The sequence below is a fragment of the Salvia hispanica genome, chromosome 2 (genome assembly GCF_029641045.1).
Source record: "Salvia hispanica isolate PSC_SH4W2 chromosome 2, Shi_PSC_v1, whole genome shotgun sequence".
NCBI classification, from domain to species: domain Eukaryota; kingdom Viridiplantae; phylum Streptophyta; class Magnoliopsida; order Lamiales; family Lamiaceae; genus Salvia; species Salvia hispanica.
The window spans coordinates 62,573,435-62,590,206 of NC_142693.1; the positions used below are offsets into that span (position 1 = coordinate 62,573,435).

The 16,772-nt window shown below is 35.0% G+C and overlaps 2 protein-coding genes across 2 annotated transcripts; both read right to left on the reverse strand.

Annotated features, from left to right (window-relative positions):
• Positions 1-4,721: 4,721 nt before the first annotated feature.
• On the reverse strand, positions 4,722-8,414 carry NPGR1 (no pollen germination related 1). Its single transcript, XM_048113781.2, has 5 exons — positions 7,745-8,414; positions 7,409-7,670; positions 5,524-6,734; positions 5,275-5,422; positions 4,722-5,113 (listed from the first exon to the last, which is right to left on the reverse strand). The coding sequence occupies exons 1-5, from the start codon at positions 7,943-7,945 to the stop codon at positions 4,803-4,805; spliced, it is 2,133 nt and encodes a 710-aa protein (XP_047969738.1). The 5' UTR covers positions 7,946-8,414; the 3' UTR covers positions 4,722-4,802.
• A 4,203-nt stretch (positions 8,415-12,617) lies between these two features.
• LOC125202413 (large ribosomal subunit protein eL15-like) lies at positions 12,618-14,658 on the reverse strand. Its single transcript, XM_048100806.2, has 4 exons — positions 14,531-14,658; positions 14,279-14,445; positions 13,168-13,365; positions 12,618-13,090 (listed from the first exon to the last, which is right to left on the reverse strand). Exons 1-4 carry the CDS (start codon positions 14,532-14,534, stop codon positions 12,845-12,847), a joined length of 615 nt encoding a protein of 204 aa, XP_047956763.1. The 5' UTR covers positions 14,535-14,658; the 3' UTR covers positions 12,618-12,844.
• Between the last annotated feature and the right edge of the window lie 2,114 nt (positions 14,659-16,772).

Consider the following 16,772-nt stretch of genomic DNA (forward strand, 5'->3'; position numbering starts at 1 on the left):
AATCATTGAGCTTATTTATTTATAAATTGAACAATTGAAATTGATAAATTAATGTAATCAACATTATAGCACATACCAATTCAATTCTGGAGGACACATGTGATGAACAAAGACGTTGAAGTCGCAATCTTTGAATTCCAAGAGAGAAAGTGGCAAACATACTTGAAGAGCACTAAAGATAGAGTGACAGTCTCAACAGGATGGTCAAATTTCTTTCATGAAAACTCATTCCACACTGGAATGAAATTGAATTTTCAGTTGATAAGGAATACCCCTACCATCAAGTTCAAAGTTACTATGGCTGAGGTAAAAATAAATAGTCTATAATTCATGTTTTAACTAAATACACGATATTTCTTTGATTGATAAATAAAAAAATTAATCTTGCTTTATATGTTATGCAGTTATCCCCATTAATCATGACAAAATACAATGTTTTTTATAGTAATTTTTTATGGTAGTATTAAATAAATATTTAATAACAACATTAGTATGAGGAAAACATACCTTACTAACTCCATTTTATAATTAACCTCATTATCGATATCATAAATATAATGTTTTGAAGACTTTCACTATATCTTATGCAGTGATGACAGGTGACAAAATACAATGTTTTGGAGAATTGCTGATCAGGTAAGTGGATTTCAAAAACTCTAATTTGTGGAACAAACAATGTGTATTTTTAATTGATAATGTTTTAAGTACTCTATCAGTAGTAGACAATATGCAGTATGCACTCATCAATTAGCATCTATTTTGTTATTAAGTTTTAACCAATATTTAGGAGGAAGTCGATTATTTAACCAATATTTATGCTTTATATTTATGCACCATCCCTCGTTATTAAGTTTTAACCAATAAAGTAGATTTATGCTTTTATATTTATTTCTATCAATACACTATTATACAACATACCTTATTTGACTATTATATATGATATTACTTTCTTGTATTAGTTACTCCCTCCGTTTCACTATAGTTGAATCATTTTACCATTTCGGCAAGTTTCTTCATAGTTGAGTCATTTCCTTATATAGTAACTTTTTTCTCTTTCTTACTTTACTCTCTCTTACTTTATTCTCTCTACTTTATTTACTTTATACTTTATTCTCTCTTCCTTTTCATATCTCTTACTTTTTTATCTATTTATTTAACACAACCAATATTCATTTCTAAAACTCCGTGCCGAAAAGTTTCGCCTCAACTATGGCGAAACGGATGGAGTACTATTTTTATATGGTTAAACATAAATATCTGGTTGTAAGTACAATATGAAAGCTAGTATAATATTAAATTCGTCGAAATTGCTTCAAAATTGTTGTAAGTAAAGTATCGACTTAATACTACTACTACTATTCATCCAGTTATTCAAAATATAAAAATTAAATGTAAATATAAATATAAATAACATTCAATGCATACAAAAATATACAACATACACAAAACAAAACAACTGAACCACATTGAAAACATAACAAAATCTAAAACGAATCGACAAATCTTAATGACAAAAACTGTTCAAATTCATAATTACACTACCACCGATTGACAATTCTTCTTTTACATTGAAACTCTAAAATCCAAAATATATCTCATACATACACGCATAATCGAATACAATATATCATGGATTCAATCACTACAATAAATATTAGAGTATAAATGAATAACATCAATGTAGTATCATGGAATCTGTTATAACTTTCTATTGATATAAACATACTGCATGAGCTACAACGCCAAAACTTCCATCTTAATAACACGATGATAATCCAACATCTACAACCTTTCAAAACCATAGAGCTGAACATATAATCATACGAAATAATTATTAATTAGTTAAACACTCATACTATTAAACACAAACATCTTAGAATTATGACAAACAAAAATTACACAAAAAATGAAAATAATGTACATCATCAAAGTTTGAAATATCATGGTTCAATAGTAACCTTGAAAGTAGTGTATGAATCTGGTAAGAGCATAAAAGTAACTATGCTTCCAATTTCCAAACCATTTTCATCATAGAAAATTCTCCAACCACTATGCAAAATTATCATATCATCATCACATTGTGTTACTTTCATAGAAAAATATCGCCGATCACTCGTAAGAACAACTTGATGAAATTCCCTTTCAGGTAGATGTTGTCTCCAAAATGAAAATGGTAGTTCCTACATTTGAAAAACAAAATATCAATATCATAATCAAATTAAAATTTTTAATCATACATAAAATAATTGAAACAATCAAAATATATTAATCTAAAAGGTTTAGTTTGATAAAAAAACATATTTTAGATAAACAAATATATAAAACGAAATATATTATTAATAAACTATTAGAAACATACCTTACTCATAAATAATATTATTACTAATAAAGAGTAATATATTATAGTAATAAAGGGTATCATACAACATCAAAAATTACCAATTCAAAACGTTTTTCTTCTTGTATGACTATACTAAAAGAAGGTCCATGCAAACGGTTCTGAAGGAATGCTGAACTTTGTAAAATACCTAAAATTACAACAATAAGATTCAATTATTAAATATAAATAAACATTATACATATTTAAATTGAAATCAACTTATATGTAGTTAAAATAATTACTTGGTAATCTTGGTGCAGGTTTAATCAAGCCATAACTTGTGTAGATATCAGCCATGAACAACCCACCACCTTTGTAGTCCAAAGTTATAGTGTCATCCACTACAACGTTATTCTCAGTAATAAAATTCTTCCAAACAAATAATAACATCTGTGACGAAAATAAACTTCAACTTTCCATTGAATTTGAGTGGAAAACATCATTATTTTACACTCTCTAGGTATTAAACACGAATCACTTCCTAGAAAATTAGGAGGCAGTACCTATTAAAATAAAAAAATAAAAAAAATAATATCAAATAATTATTTTAATAAAAAATATTTTAATAAATGGCATTATAATTAGAGAATGGAATCCTAATTTTAAGATCTTACTAATGTATTTAAATTGAAATTCCTGTTCACATGAACGCAGATCTTCGACTGCACATCAAAGCTAGGGCTTGAAAAAGATTCCCCATCAGAGATTGACATTTTATACTACAAAAAAATCAGACTTTATTATACAAACAATTACAAACTTAAAATAGTACTCCTACAATATCCATTAAAAGTTTGAATACTTCAAATATTTAAGGGTTTTTTCGTATAAAATTTATTATAAGTAATCACTTTGAAATACTACCAATTTTTGTAAACAATACAAAATTTTCCTCCTCAAGCAAAACAATAAAATTTTTTACCTCTGTTTGCTTTTCTTTGCGTTGAAACTGAAAATCTTCTAAGAAATGTTTTTCACTATTAACAGAGAAAGGAAAAGGAGAAAATAAATCGGCAAGAGCACAATGATACTTTTTAAAGTAGACACAGTTACCAATAATTTTAAATAACACACCTGAAATCAATAGAGAGAATAAATCAATAAATTAAAACAAACAAAGACAAAATACAATAAAGGAGAATACTAATTTTTGGCAAAAGCATAAAAGACTCATTTAATTCAAAACTCTACAACATAGAAAAAGGACTATTAACATATAACGGATGGATTATAAGTAATTTACATTTAATATAAATTTGAAAATCAATGTTAAATGTCCACTATAATCGTACTATATAACACACAGTAAATTACATATAGGGTAGCATACAATGTATATTTCTTCTTACAATTCAGTATACATGCATCTCTATATATCTCTATAACTAATAGTACTCCTAGTAACAAAACATACAATTTCATCTTAAAAACAACAAACAATTAATGAACCTATAAAAGGCAATAACAGTTAATTATTACATCTATAAATATAGAACCCTATGTATACCACTAATAATATCACCCTGACCCTCTATTTACTCAATGATGACACGTTCAATCCAGTACATATTGTATGGACCTCTGGTAGTACAAATTAAATTACTTGAAACGATAGAAGTACTACTAATAGCATTAAATTCAATATGGTGATTTCCGATGGTAGAATATTGAAGAAATCATCGGCGACGGCCATCCATATTTAGAAGAGGCAAAGCAAAGCAGAGTATATTTTGTCAATTCAAAAATCAGTGAATCTCCTAATTGCAATTCAAAAAAATTGAATCAAATTATCTTTGCTAACCTCCCACTCGCTCATGTATATATGAAACATGGGAAACTAAAACTAATCTCCACTAACGTGGGAAACCAACTAAGTAGGATTATATATTTATTAGAATTAGTTCCTGAATTTTATATTAATTACATTTACATCCCTCAACGTAAAATTATTATTCAAAACCTCCCAAAACTCCCCTTTTATATATTGTATAGATATATAGGTAAAAAAATGCTACTTCCTCCGTCCCATAGAAATAGATCATACTTCTTTTTTCGTCCGTCTCACACAAATAGTCCATATTCATTTACGGCAACCCTTTTCTTCTTTTCTTTTACTTTATTATTTTGTGGGCTCCACCATCCACTTCACAATTTCAAATTTTCAACTATTTTTTCACCTTCTCTCTTATTTTATCAATTACACGTTAAAACTTGTGTCAATCCCAAATGACATGTTTCTATGGGACGGAGGGAGTAGATATTAAGCGCTTTTCGAGGTCCTCAAGTACACACCACTTTTCGGAATCTTAAATTGTAAAAAAATTAAAAAATTAGTAATCAATTTAAGGTAATGAAAGAATTGCTTCTTTTATGACCAAAATATCAGCATTCAGTTTACTGGAACGAAAGAATGTTTTTGCTGTCATAAAAAGCTTTGGACAGGAGCAGAGAGCTCGAGCTCGTGCGCAGCTTGGAACGCGTCTGCAGCTTGCTGCACCGATCCTTCCATCTTGTAGATGAGTCCGAGACTCGACCACGCCTCGTGGCTAGTGGGCTCCAAGCGTAACGCGCTCATTAGGAAGCTCTTTGCTATGTGGAGCGACCGGCTGCTCATCTTCATCAGTATCCCGGCAGTCGAGACTATACTCGGGACGTAATCTGGAACGATCGATAAAGACACCGCGAAAGCTGCAATAGCGTCTTGGTACTGTTGTTTGGCTTCAAAAAGTCTTCCTGCTAGCGTTCAAGTGAAGTAAGCACAAAATTGCACGAAACGACCGGGAATATGGCAAATATCGTATTCTAACCTAACCTTTAAGACGACCCTAAAGGTCGGGTTAGAATACGATATTTGCCCACAAATAATAAACGGAGGCACGGAAAGGTTTATCGACCTGTTTCGTGCCAGGTTCGAGCAGAATGAAAATTAGTTGCCTTCGCCTTCCGAATGCAGATGTCCGCGTCCAACCATAACTCGTGACTCGAATAAAGTCGAGCCAAATCCAACCATGCATCTAACTCGAGACTCGACTCAGCTTCCACCTGCCAAGAAACAACGCCAACAATCAACACATCGTTACTAAAAGAAATGTTCGTGCAGCAATGCGTTGCTCCACGAACATAAGGTTCGAGAGTATGCACACCTTTTTTGAGCTTTTCTCGAGATTTTCGCCCTGTCCACGAATCAGAGCTAGCAAGATCCTATAGGTCTCTATAGCCTGCTTCGGTTGCTTTTGAGCGATCTGAACGAGGGCTTTCAACCTAAGAAGCTCGAGCTGTTCAATACTTTCAGTTTCGTCCAATGCAAGATCAACGATGGCTTCTGCATCGACCAACCTCTGCTCAGCTGATGCAACGCGCGCCAAAAGCTTCCAGCCCCTTGCAGAGCTGCCAGCGCTCGTCTTTGAGTACACCATGGCTTGGTTGAAAGCCGAAGCCAAGTTTCTCTGTACAGCGTTTTCCAACCCCAGTTGGAAGCTGATCTCCGGATCTTCAATCCCAGCGCGTAATGTATGGCTGAACGAGTTAACCGAGTCTCTATGTAGAGCGACTCTTTCAGAATCGGATGTGGATTTCATCGCAGCATTCCCATAGCAGATGCCGAGAAACTTATGAGCTTGGCCGAGCATGTGCTCGTTGTGGTTTATCGAGGCATCAATTACTCTGCGCGCAAACTTCACCCCTTCCAGAGACTCGGCCGGATCTTGAGAGCATACCTTTGCTCCAAGCAAAAACGACGCCAAATGAGGATCGTGATTACTTTCCGACAATCCAGACACTTTCTTTAGAAGATTCAGAGCTGTCGAATTCTGGCCTGCTGCGCTGTAGCAGAGAGCGAGAAAGTACCACCTCTCGGCCCGATTGTATATCCCCGGAAGAACTTGCTCCACGTGATCTGCCAAAGACTCGAACTCTCCACACATTGTGAGAGCGAAGGTTAAATGATCCATTATTTCGGGATCCCATTCGATTTCACCGTAAACAACCTTCTGCATCAGTATAAACAACAGGAGAATCGACTCTTCCATGCTACTATCGGGGAACGTGGCTCCTATAGGTTTAGACTCGGGAGGAATGCTTGCCTCGACGCCTCCGTACAGCAATGTGGCTGCTAGGTCCTTCTGCACTTTCGCCAGCCGCTGAGGATCTAAATTCCACGGCCTCAGCAGCGCCCTCCGGTATGCAGCAATCGCCTCGTCTACGGATCCTGCTTGCAACCATAGCTTGGGAAGCAGTTCGAGCGCCCTGTGAAACATCTCCAGCAGTTTACTATCTCCGTTTATCTCGCTATACGTGCCACAAGGAAGAGCTGATTCGACCGTGTCCAAGATAATCTTGCATTCGCTTGCGGCTTCTGCATTCGCAACAAAAAACAAGCCTATTAGAAACCAAGAATCTCTCTACTCATCAAGAATCTCTCTACTCATCAAGAATCTCATACACAAACTAATGCAACGACGCCACATCAACGGGCAAGCACCTAACGATTCTGATCAAATTCGTGACAGCAGATAAACAATAATCAATCTCGAGAATCTCTTTACACATCAAGAATCTTATACAAATCAATTCATTTTCACAAGAGTTTCAATGACACCACATCAAATCCAAAGCTAAGCTAGTGATTTTAATCGAGTTCACAACTGCACGTAAACGAGTATTGATCAAAGAAATGTCAAGAATCAGACACAAATCAATTCGTCTTTACAAGAGTTTCAATGACACAACATCAAACGCCAATCTAAAACAATTATGATTAAAGAGAAGTCGAGAATCTCACACCACATCAAATGGCAAGCTAAGTTGGCGATTTTAATCGAGTCCACAACCGCAGATAAACGATTATCAATCAAACAAAAGTCAAGAATCCTACACAAAGCAATACAACTTTACAAGAATTTCAATGACACCACATCAAACAGCTAGTGATTTTGATTGGTCGAGCTCACAACTGCAGATAAACGATAATCGACAAATGAAACCCGAAAAAAAGCTCAACGTAGACATGAAATGACAAGTGATGGATACCTTTAACACGCCCCAGCTCAGCTAGAGAATTGGCCTTGAGCAGCATTGCTTCAAGAAGCAAGCTCACTGAATGCAGCGACATCACACCAGTGAGCACATTCCTCCCTCGAGACGACCGCGATTTCCGCGGCCGAGTCCTCTCCGAAATGGCCTTCGACATTCTAGGCGACAGCAGCCTGATATCAATCCCTTGAAAAACTTGAAGGGCAGCATCAAAATTGCCTCTTTGGTACTCGAGTCTTCCCAGCAAAGCTCTGGCTTCCTAAAATTCACCAATTTTTCATCACCCCCTCACTCAAACAAGAAGCAATTTCACAAGGGAGACGATGATATTACCTCGTAATTCAGAGAAAGCGCCTCCTTCAACGTGGATTCCGCCTCATCGACCTGAGCATCTTCGAGCTTGGATTCCCAATCGCCGTTTCCAGTCCTTGAAGAGATTCCACTGGCGGAGAAATCCCTCGTGGCCAGCGATTCAGGAGACTGCGGGATCGCCTCCTCGAGCTTGAATTGCTCACCGGAACACGCGCACAACATGTTTGATGATTTTCCCCACAGAAGCAAAGCCCAAAAAATCACACTTCTCTCTCTTTTTTCCACCAACTCTCACGAAGAAAAGGTGGGTGGTGAAGAAAGATTCAAGAAATCCATTGTAAAGGAGCTGAAATTTGGGAAAAGGATGAAATTATGAAAAACAGAGGAGGTAGCAAAAGATCAAAGCTTTTTCACATGCTGTGTAAGATTCATTGGGAAAAGCGACGTGGGTGTGAAAAGGAAGAGTGTTTGAAGATGTGGAGATCTGGGGTTTGAGTTTGAAATATCATTGCTGTAAAAAGAAAATGGCTTTGTTTGGTAGCAACAGTTATGGGCAGTTTTGAGTGACAGAACAGAGAAAGAGCTTTTGTAATGGTGGATTGTTACAAACTAGGCACCTGCTGTCTTAAGATTCCCTCTGTCACTTTTGTGCTTTTTTGGGTTTGAAGTGTTCTCAAATCTTGATTTCTCCAAACTTGTTTCAAATTGACTTTGTCATAATAAACAACCCTTATGGCCTTATTATTGTTATGATAACACCACACCCTTTTTCATTACCATGAACCAATAACTTTATCAATTCATTTGATGATTTGGTTTTTCAAACAATGGAAATCTCATAACTTTAGTAGAATTGAAATAGACATGGCTGGCGGAAAAGCTTATATGAACTTATTGTACATGTGCAAAAGTTATGGTGAATCAACATTTTAGGGCATGTTCATCTGTCTAGAAATGAGCTTCATTCTTCGTATACGTAGTATGGTATGGTAGTAGATCAACTTGGTAAGATTCACGAAATTGGCAAATGCATGCTCTATTCATCGAGAAATGTGGCTTATTCGTTGAGAACGACAGCAACACAAGCTTCTCTTTTTTTGGTTTGAACATTCGTTTAGGAATTGAAAGACATGCAAATATAGATTTTCGTTGTATAGGTGAACATATTGAAGATTATGTTGGCACGTCACCCGGTTTATTCGTCGGCGGGTTATTGGCATCGGACATCTTTGCTAGCGTGCTTGAATGGCTGATCCACGTGTGCTATTTTGACTACCACATCAGTTTTAATTTTGACCAATTATGGTGACTAAATAAATTGTGAAAATTTTATGGTAGTAGTAAGCATTTAACACTAGTAAAACTTAGAAAATGATGTTATGAGGATACAGCCTGTAACAAGTCATATTAGAGGTAATGAGGTTATAATTAGTGTTAGATTTAGCATTTAGGTTAGGATGGATTCAAATGATTAAAGTGGAATTAAATGGTTTTAATTCATTAGCCTTTTTGACTTTTTGGCGATCCGTGAGATTTTCAATTGAAAATTTGAAATCATATTAAATGAATCATAAAATACAAACCTAAACTTTGAATATATTTATCGCCATAATTAGGAGTAGTTGAGGGGTGACACGTGTTGGTTGGCACACATTATCAATCTAATCAATTTCTTATCCATCAAGTAAAATTATCAGTTTCTCCTTAACCTTTTTAATAGAAAAATCTAAATTATCAATTAAAAAAATCTCATCTTATTATGAAACTCTCTATGGCTAGCAATACGATACATATTATATGAAAGTTGAGACAATAGATTCAATAAATAAACTAAAATAATGAAAGATATGTTAATATTTCATGTATTGATGAAGAGCCGATATTGAGATGTCAAACCTTCTCATCGATGTGGGAGATAAGTTCCCACCAAATTTGTGTTCTAAAAAGATTGATTTAGTTGGTGTTAGTGCATATATGTTCAAAGATTCTCTTGGAGACTTGCATAATGGTGCATGGATTTGTGGAAATTAGAGTGTATTATCTAACTAATAGATTAGGCTCTAATTTTCATATAAAGTTAGTAATCATGTGACAAATCATTGATCCAGTAAACGAGTGTATGGAAAAAATTTGCTTAAATTTTCAGAAATAGTCTACCTGCGATAATATAATAGTAAACAATTTCGCTCTGAAAAAAATAGTGGACTGTTATAAATAACTATTTTATAACTGTGAAATAGTATTACTACTAAATACTATAACTATTGTATAATGAGATTGTGGTTATTATTTGTAGATCATAATTATATGTTTGTACAGGTGAAGGAATTAACTGAGTATCATCATAATGTTAATTTGTTTGTCTATTGTAATGCAATTTTACATGGTTATAAAAATTGAAACAATAGTTCACAAATTTTTTATTGAATCAAGAAATACAAGTATCTTAGTATTTTTTTTAAAAAAAAATTACCCTAATTGTAAAGAGTATAGTAGTGTGTACTATTTCTCAACTTTTATTTGCAACAGCATAATGAGTAACAAATAAATGGTCAACAATATAAATTTCATAGCAATCATAAACTTAAATGATAGTAGTACTATTTCTTGATTTTCAGTTAATGATAAGATTAATACCACATGAAAATCTATTATGCCAATGGTACCCAATCAGTTAATTGATAAGTCAAATGAAACTGTTGGATCTTGAGAATTTAAACTAGTAGCGTTTAATATTTAATCGTATCTTCTTTGAGATATTTGCATAATTGAATACCATTATTTCTTTGACTACTCTACATTATAGAATTCAAAATATTGTTAGTTCTATGTTCTATCTAATTGTCCATTTCATAATGTGTCAAAAAGCAGGCACGGCACTCAAGAACATATAGTTCCAAATTCAAAAACTAAGGGGTACTATTATGCTTTTTATTTCACATAATTGCTGCAAGGTGTGGTCCAATTTTCTTTAAATTGAATTTATTTTCCTGAACAGTCCCACTATAAACACGAAGTTTTTTCTAACCATAAAATGAATTCTTGAAATAAATGTTACTCCATATTTGAGGAGAGGAATAATATGTGTAGCATTTTTATTTATTTTTTTTAATTACCAAGGGGTATCCACCGGCGGGTCCAGTGACTATTCACCGTCCTGATTAGTAGACACCTCAATGGGTGAGACAATTGGTCCAAAGATTTAAAGCTGCTCCATATCCAAATGCAGGGATCAATCCCCTGATCATTTGATTAAGGATGGACGAGTCCCATGCCACTCGACCATACCCTTTGGTTCGAAGCATATTTATTTTAGTTGGTTGATTTCTTAATGATTGCCGATTGGTGTATTGTTGCAGTAGCTTTTTAGTTAAAAATTTCTTTAAGAATAGATAAAATCAGAATAACAAGATCGATACAATAAAGGTAATGTCAATCTCATTTCTATATATGCAAGTGATTATAATTATGAGTTTTACTTTTTATATTTATTCACTAGGAGTTTGATACGGTCCCACAACCACAACCACAACCTTCCATTGACGGTGAACCAGGCGTAAGCAGAGGGAGAATAACGGTGCGGTGAAGGACGCGTCTATCGCGAGCTCGAAGCCAAGGAGGATCGAGCGTCCGCCGGAGAGGCTCGGCGATTTCGTCTCCAAATGAGTTATTAGAGCATCTCCAAATGGTACGCCAACCGCAATAAAAATAATTCAAAAAATAACTAAATTTACTGAATTAAACACAAAATACGGAATTAAATTTACGACACATATACGGGAAAAATTCATTAATTTTATTTATAAAAAAAAGTACATTAACTAAAAATTAAAAAAATTACATAATAAAAAAAATCCGGGCTTCCACACACGAGCCACCGCCCCACTCTACTCCTCACTAATTTATTAAAAAAATACATTAAAAAATGTTAGTATGCCTTGAATCTGTTATAGTTTGCCGCTAGCCGAACGGGGGTCTTAATTTTGTATTGGGCCTAGTTGTTGTTGACCATCGTTAGATGTTGCTCTTATACAGAAATTTAGAGAGAGAGAAAATCGCGTTTATATAAGATTTAAAAAAAATCAAAAATCAAAAATCGGCGCTGGCCGATCGGCACGCCACAATGCCGGCCAGCGCATCGGCCAGCATCGAGCGACCGGTCAGCCCACGCCGAAAGTTTGGCCGATTTTTCGATGGCCAACTCCAATAGTTCGGCTAGCCGATTGGCCAGCGCGACGAATCGGCTAGCCGGTCGCTAGCAGACCATTGGAGATGCTCTTAGTTAGCAAGTTATTTTATGGTTATTTCTTTATTTTTGGATATTATTATTTTGGTTATTTTTATTATGTTTGAGTCGAGCGTATTATAAGCTTCTAGGGTCCTTAGTCTATACAAATGGGATATTTTTGTTCACACACTCTTAATTAATAGAAATATTATTTTCGTATTATAAGCTTCTAGGGTCCTTAGTCTATACAAATGGGATATTTTTGTTCACACACTCTTAATTAATAGAAATATTATTTTGCCCACATATCGAATTATCACAGCAGAACCCTTGATTCCGCCGACCCTGCGAAAGGGCGCCGGAAATTATTTTTTACCGCCGCACGAAGCCGCAGGTCTGAGTTAGGGAAGAAGGTGTCGTCAACTTTTCAGTTCAAATATCTTGAAATAAAATTGGCACTTCGGATGATAGGTTGATAGCCTTAATATTTCCACTACGCATGAAATTCTGATAAAGTAATCATTATTAAATTATTAATGAGAGCAAAACTCTCCAACTAATGAATCACCAAGTAGGATTTTGTCGAGTGTCGAATAGACTATTGGAGCTTATAAAGGTTAAATTACAAAGAGTAATAAAAGAACAAAAGTTAAATAACACATCTACTTTAAAAAACTCTTACTACTCCATAAAAGTTAAAACAGCAAAAGCATATCCAAAACAAATTTCTGGATTTTAAACTGTCAGATTGAAGATGTATGTTTCAAATATAAAATTTAACAACCAAATCATGTTTCAACAGAATAGCACAAAACTTCTTCGAGAATGTCCAAAAACTCCTAGTAAAATAGTTACCAGACAACTTTTTTGACTGAAACGAAAGGGCTTCACGATCAACGGTAACGACGGAGGGATAGGGTCTGGTTTCTCTTCCATGTGGCCCTCCTTGATGGGCGTGCCTTGTGGTGCAAGTGACCCCTGCCTCTGAGACCCCTGTACTTCTTTCCAGCAGAGGTAAGTCCTCGTAGCTCTCTATGTTTGTGGACCGGGTTAACGATCCAGTTGATCCTTGGGTCGTTGCGGATGGTAGTGTGAGCTGGGTCAATCAAGATTACTTCGAAGTACTTGTAGGTTGAGTCCTGCAACGACATGAAAAACTCAGTGAGATTTCTAAGAAACAAAAGGAATAAAAGAGAGATACGAAGTATATGCAAACCTCATTGATCCAGTAAGAACTCAGGACCCTAAGGCCACCTAGTTTCCGTCCAGCACGTTCCTCAGCAACTGATCTCTTGCTACGTTGGAACTTGAGCTGGGTGACTCCCTGGTTAGTGGGCTTTCCGTACACAATACCCTTGGAGACTGGCCTCTTCCTTCCACCTCTTCTAATACGAACTCGGTAGATCACATATCCCTATGAGAGAGTATTCAATGATCAATCATAACACCATAAAAATGGAAGGTAACTTAATTAAAATAAATGAACTAGTGAAGAAATTCAATATAGGTTCAAACTAACAGGAGACAATCTAAGAATAACTCTGACTCTCAACGAATTCCAATAATTTTAGGTGAGGAGACGGATTATTTCAACTTCTCAGGAAGCTCAATCAAAAGCACATCATACATTGTTTCGAAATCTATATTACAAAAGAAGTACGTAATACATTTACATTCTATAAAAGCAATATATATTACAAATGAAATGGCATTTCAACTATGATGATGGGAAGAATACTAAATGTTTGTTAACCTCGAAAAGCAACTATCTCGGTTCTAGAAAATGAACCATAGTGTGTATCGCCTAAATGTTAGCTAATCTGTTTTAAAAGTTCTGTTCTTTGCAATGGCATACAAACACACAAACGTCTTGTACATGTAGGGCCTCGTCTTGCAAAATTTTCAAAACGATCAACTTGCTAGCAAAATGCATAGCTTCCTTTAGCAAACATCATAAATTATCACAACCGCATCAAATGTACACAAAAAAACAAGCAAACACTTGAGTAACTTTCTATCGAAAAAAATCATTTAGTAGAAGAGCAGATTTATCACACAATCAAATAACATAACCAAATCAACCAAACTGTAACCTAAAAATCTAAACAGTAACCTATCACCAGGAGCAGCAATGCACACGAAAATGATGCAACAACCCTAAATTAATCATATAAAAAACTCATTTCCTCAATTCGTTAACAAAAATCACTCAGGTAACAAACAAAATCGATCAATTAATAAACCTAACCTACGCATCAATAGCACGACATTTCCAATTTCAAACAGTCAGCACAAAACAATTCCTACGGCTAAGAGCGAAAATGTACCTGCTTGGCCTTGTATCCGAGGCGGCGCGCCTTGTCGGGGCGGGTGGGGCGAGTAACGCGAACAACAGCGGGAAGCTGGCGATACTCCCAGCAGCGAACCCTAAGCAGGAATCGCATCACATCGGATTGCTTCTTCTTCCATAGCTCCGACACATAAGTGTATGCACCTGTAGAATGCGAGACAACACGGTCAGAAAATAGGAGCCGGTGAATGGAATTCAACGCCGGCGGCGGGGCGGCGGAGATATTTACCCATGGTTGTAGCCGCTGCAGTGAGATGGGAAACGAAGCCTAGAGAATTATAGGATTGGGAAAGCTAGGGTTTTAGTTCAGTTTATTTGGGCCTTCATAGTTTGGGTTGAGTTGGGCTGATTCTTTTGGGCCTATGTACAAAGTTAGAAATTTTTGTATGTTAAGCATAATTTATTGTTTTAGCTATTTTTGGATTTTAGAAAGACCAATCTAAACAGAATCCAATATTAGATTTTGAAGAACTGATCCTAAAATTCAAATCCAAATTAATATTTTGATTTGGTGGCTTAGTAACTTAGTTATTGCTTTTTGTGATATTTTTTATTTCAATCGTTAATATTAAAATTCAAGTGTTTAATTAGAAAATTAGGTGAAGATTAGGTGTAACAAATTTTCAAACTTTGTTCTAAATGTGTTTAATTAAAAAATTAGGTGAAAATTAGGCGAAAATAGTTTCTTTACAATTTTTTCACTTTGTTCTTAAACAGATAAATTAATGAAATAGTATTATAAATTGTAACAGCAAAGTGGTCTTTACATTGTGTGTCTTCAACAACATAAATGATTGTAGACAATGGTGGATCTAGGATCTTAAAACGGATGGAGCGAAATATAAAATTTATCGGAGTTAACAGAGGGGGGAGAGGCGATGTCAGAAGCAATCGGATGGGCGAGAATGGAAAATTCACGTCCTGGTCCATGGTAGTGGGTTGCCCCCTCCTACCCCCTAGATCCGTTATAGATGAGCTGAACCAATCGTATCTTGAGACATATGAGCCTAAATGACACTGAGCTATCAAGGTCAATCGAGTCAAATATTTAGAATAAATCACACTACGTGAATAAGGTAAGAGAAATCATGGGTGATTTGCTCTTTGTTAATCGGAACTTTTGTGGCAGAAAAACATATCTAGTGGCAATACGACTCTATTATAAATATGCAGTATTAGGCTAACTGTGACATTAAATCATTCATATTTTACATTCACGATCAATTTCTTGACCTTCTTTAGTTCTTCCTTGTTCACTATCTCTTCCTCCATCACTCTCAAATCTCCAATTTTTTTCAAATAATCACTCGGGTTGATACAATGACCTTCCTTGGTATTCATTTGCTCATCGATGCTACTAATTCGTTCGACTTGATTCACCTTCTTCTCCCATCCTTATCATACTTCGATTATTTACAATTATTTCCATCAATTATGTGAACTATTTAATGTCTGACCTTAGACCATTCAATGAGAACAATGCTGTAACAATGTGGTTTGCTAGTGTTTATTGAATTAGACTAGTTTAATGTACCCTTCTATAGTAATTGTTGCATCTATCACCAATAATTGTGGCCATAATTTTCTTCGTAGTCTAGTTCTGATTCAAACCACTAACAAATTAAAGGTAGAGGGACAAAAGATTCAAGTAAAATTTTAGTAACACATATTTTGGCTTGTTTAAATATTGATGTGTTGGTAATTTTATTATTCGTTTTTAATTATTTTGGTTGGATTAAACGTTGTACTTTTAATGTTCAGTATCTTTTGTGTTTTTAGTCTTTTATCCCATAAGAAAAATGATTCATAATACATTTGTGGTGAATGCACGCTGATTTAAGTATAGGTTGGTAGAATCTAGTACTACAAATCAAATAAAAGCGTTGATAAAAACTTTACAGGGATATATTCTACATTTTGTTGCTATAATTTATTGATTTATGAAATTGTTATATCATAGCATAGGCTACAGTAGTTAGGGCTGTCCTTGAGTTTAGTTTAAAATTTATTGGTGTGTCGTTTATAATTTTAATCACCTAAGTAAATACTAGTAACAAATTGACAATTGACACGTCACATCACGTGGTGTGCAACGTTCGTTATGATACATAACGAAGAGATAAAACATAAGATTAGGAGCATATGATTATTTTTTCTTCATTTTTCAAATTTGGTTTGATTTCAATTATTAGTAGTGTCAAAATTCCTCTTTCTTAGTATCCACGCGACCACACCATTTTTTCTTGTTAATGCCACGTATTTGCATCATGGGCTAGTATTTCCTAAGATTGGCCCCAAAAGGAAAATTCACTGTTTTCTTCACACATAATATGTATAACCTAAACTCAAGGATGTGGTCGAGTGGCATGGGACTCGTCCATCCTTAATTAAATGGTCAGAGAATCGATTCCTGCCTTTGAATATGGAGCAGTTTTAAATCCGTGGGCCAGCTGTCCCACCTATTAAGGTAT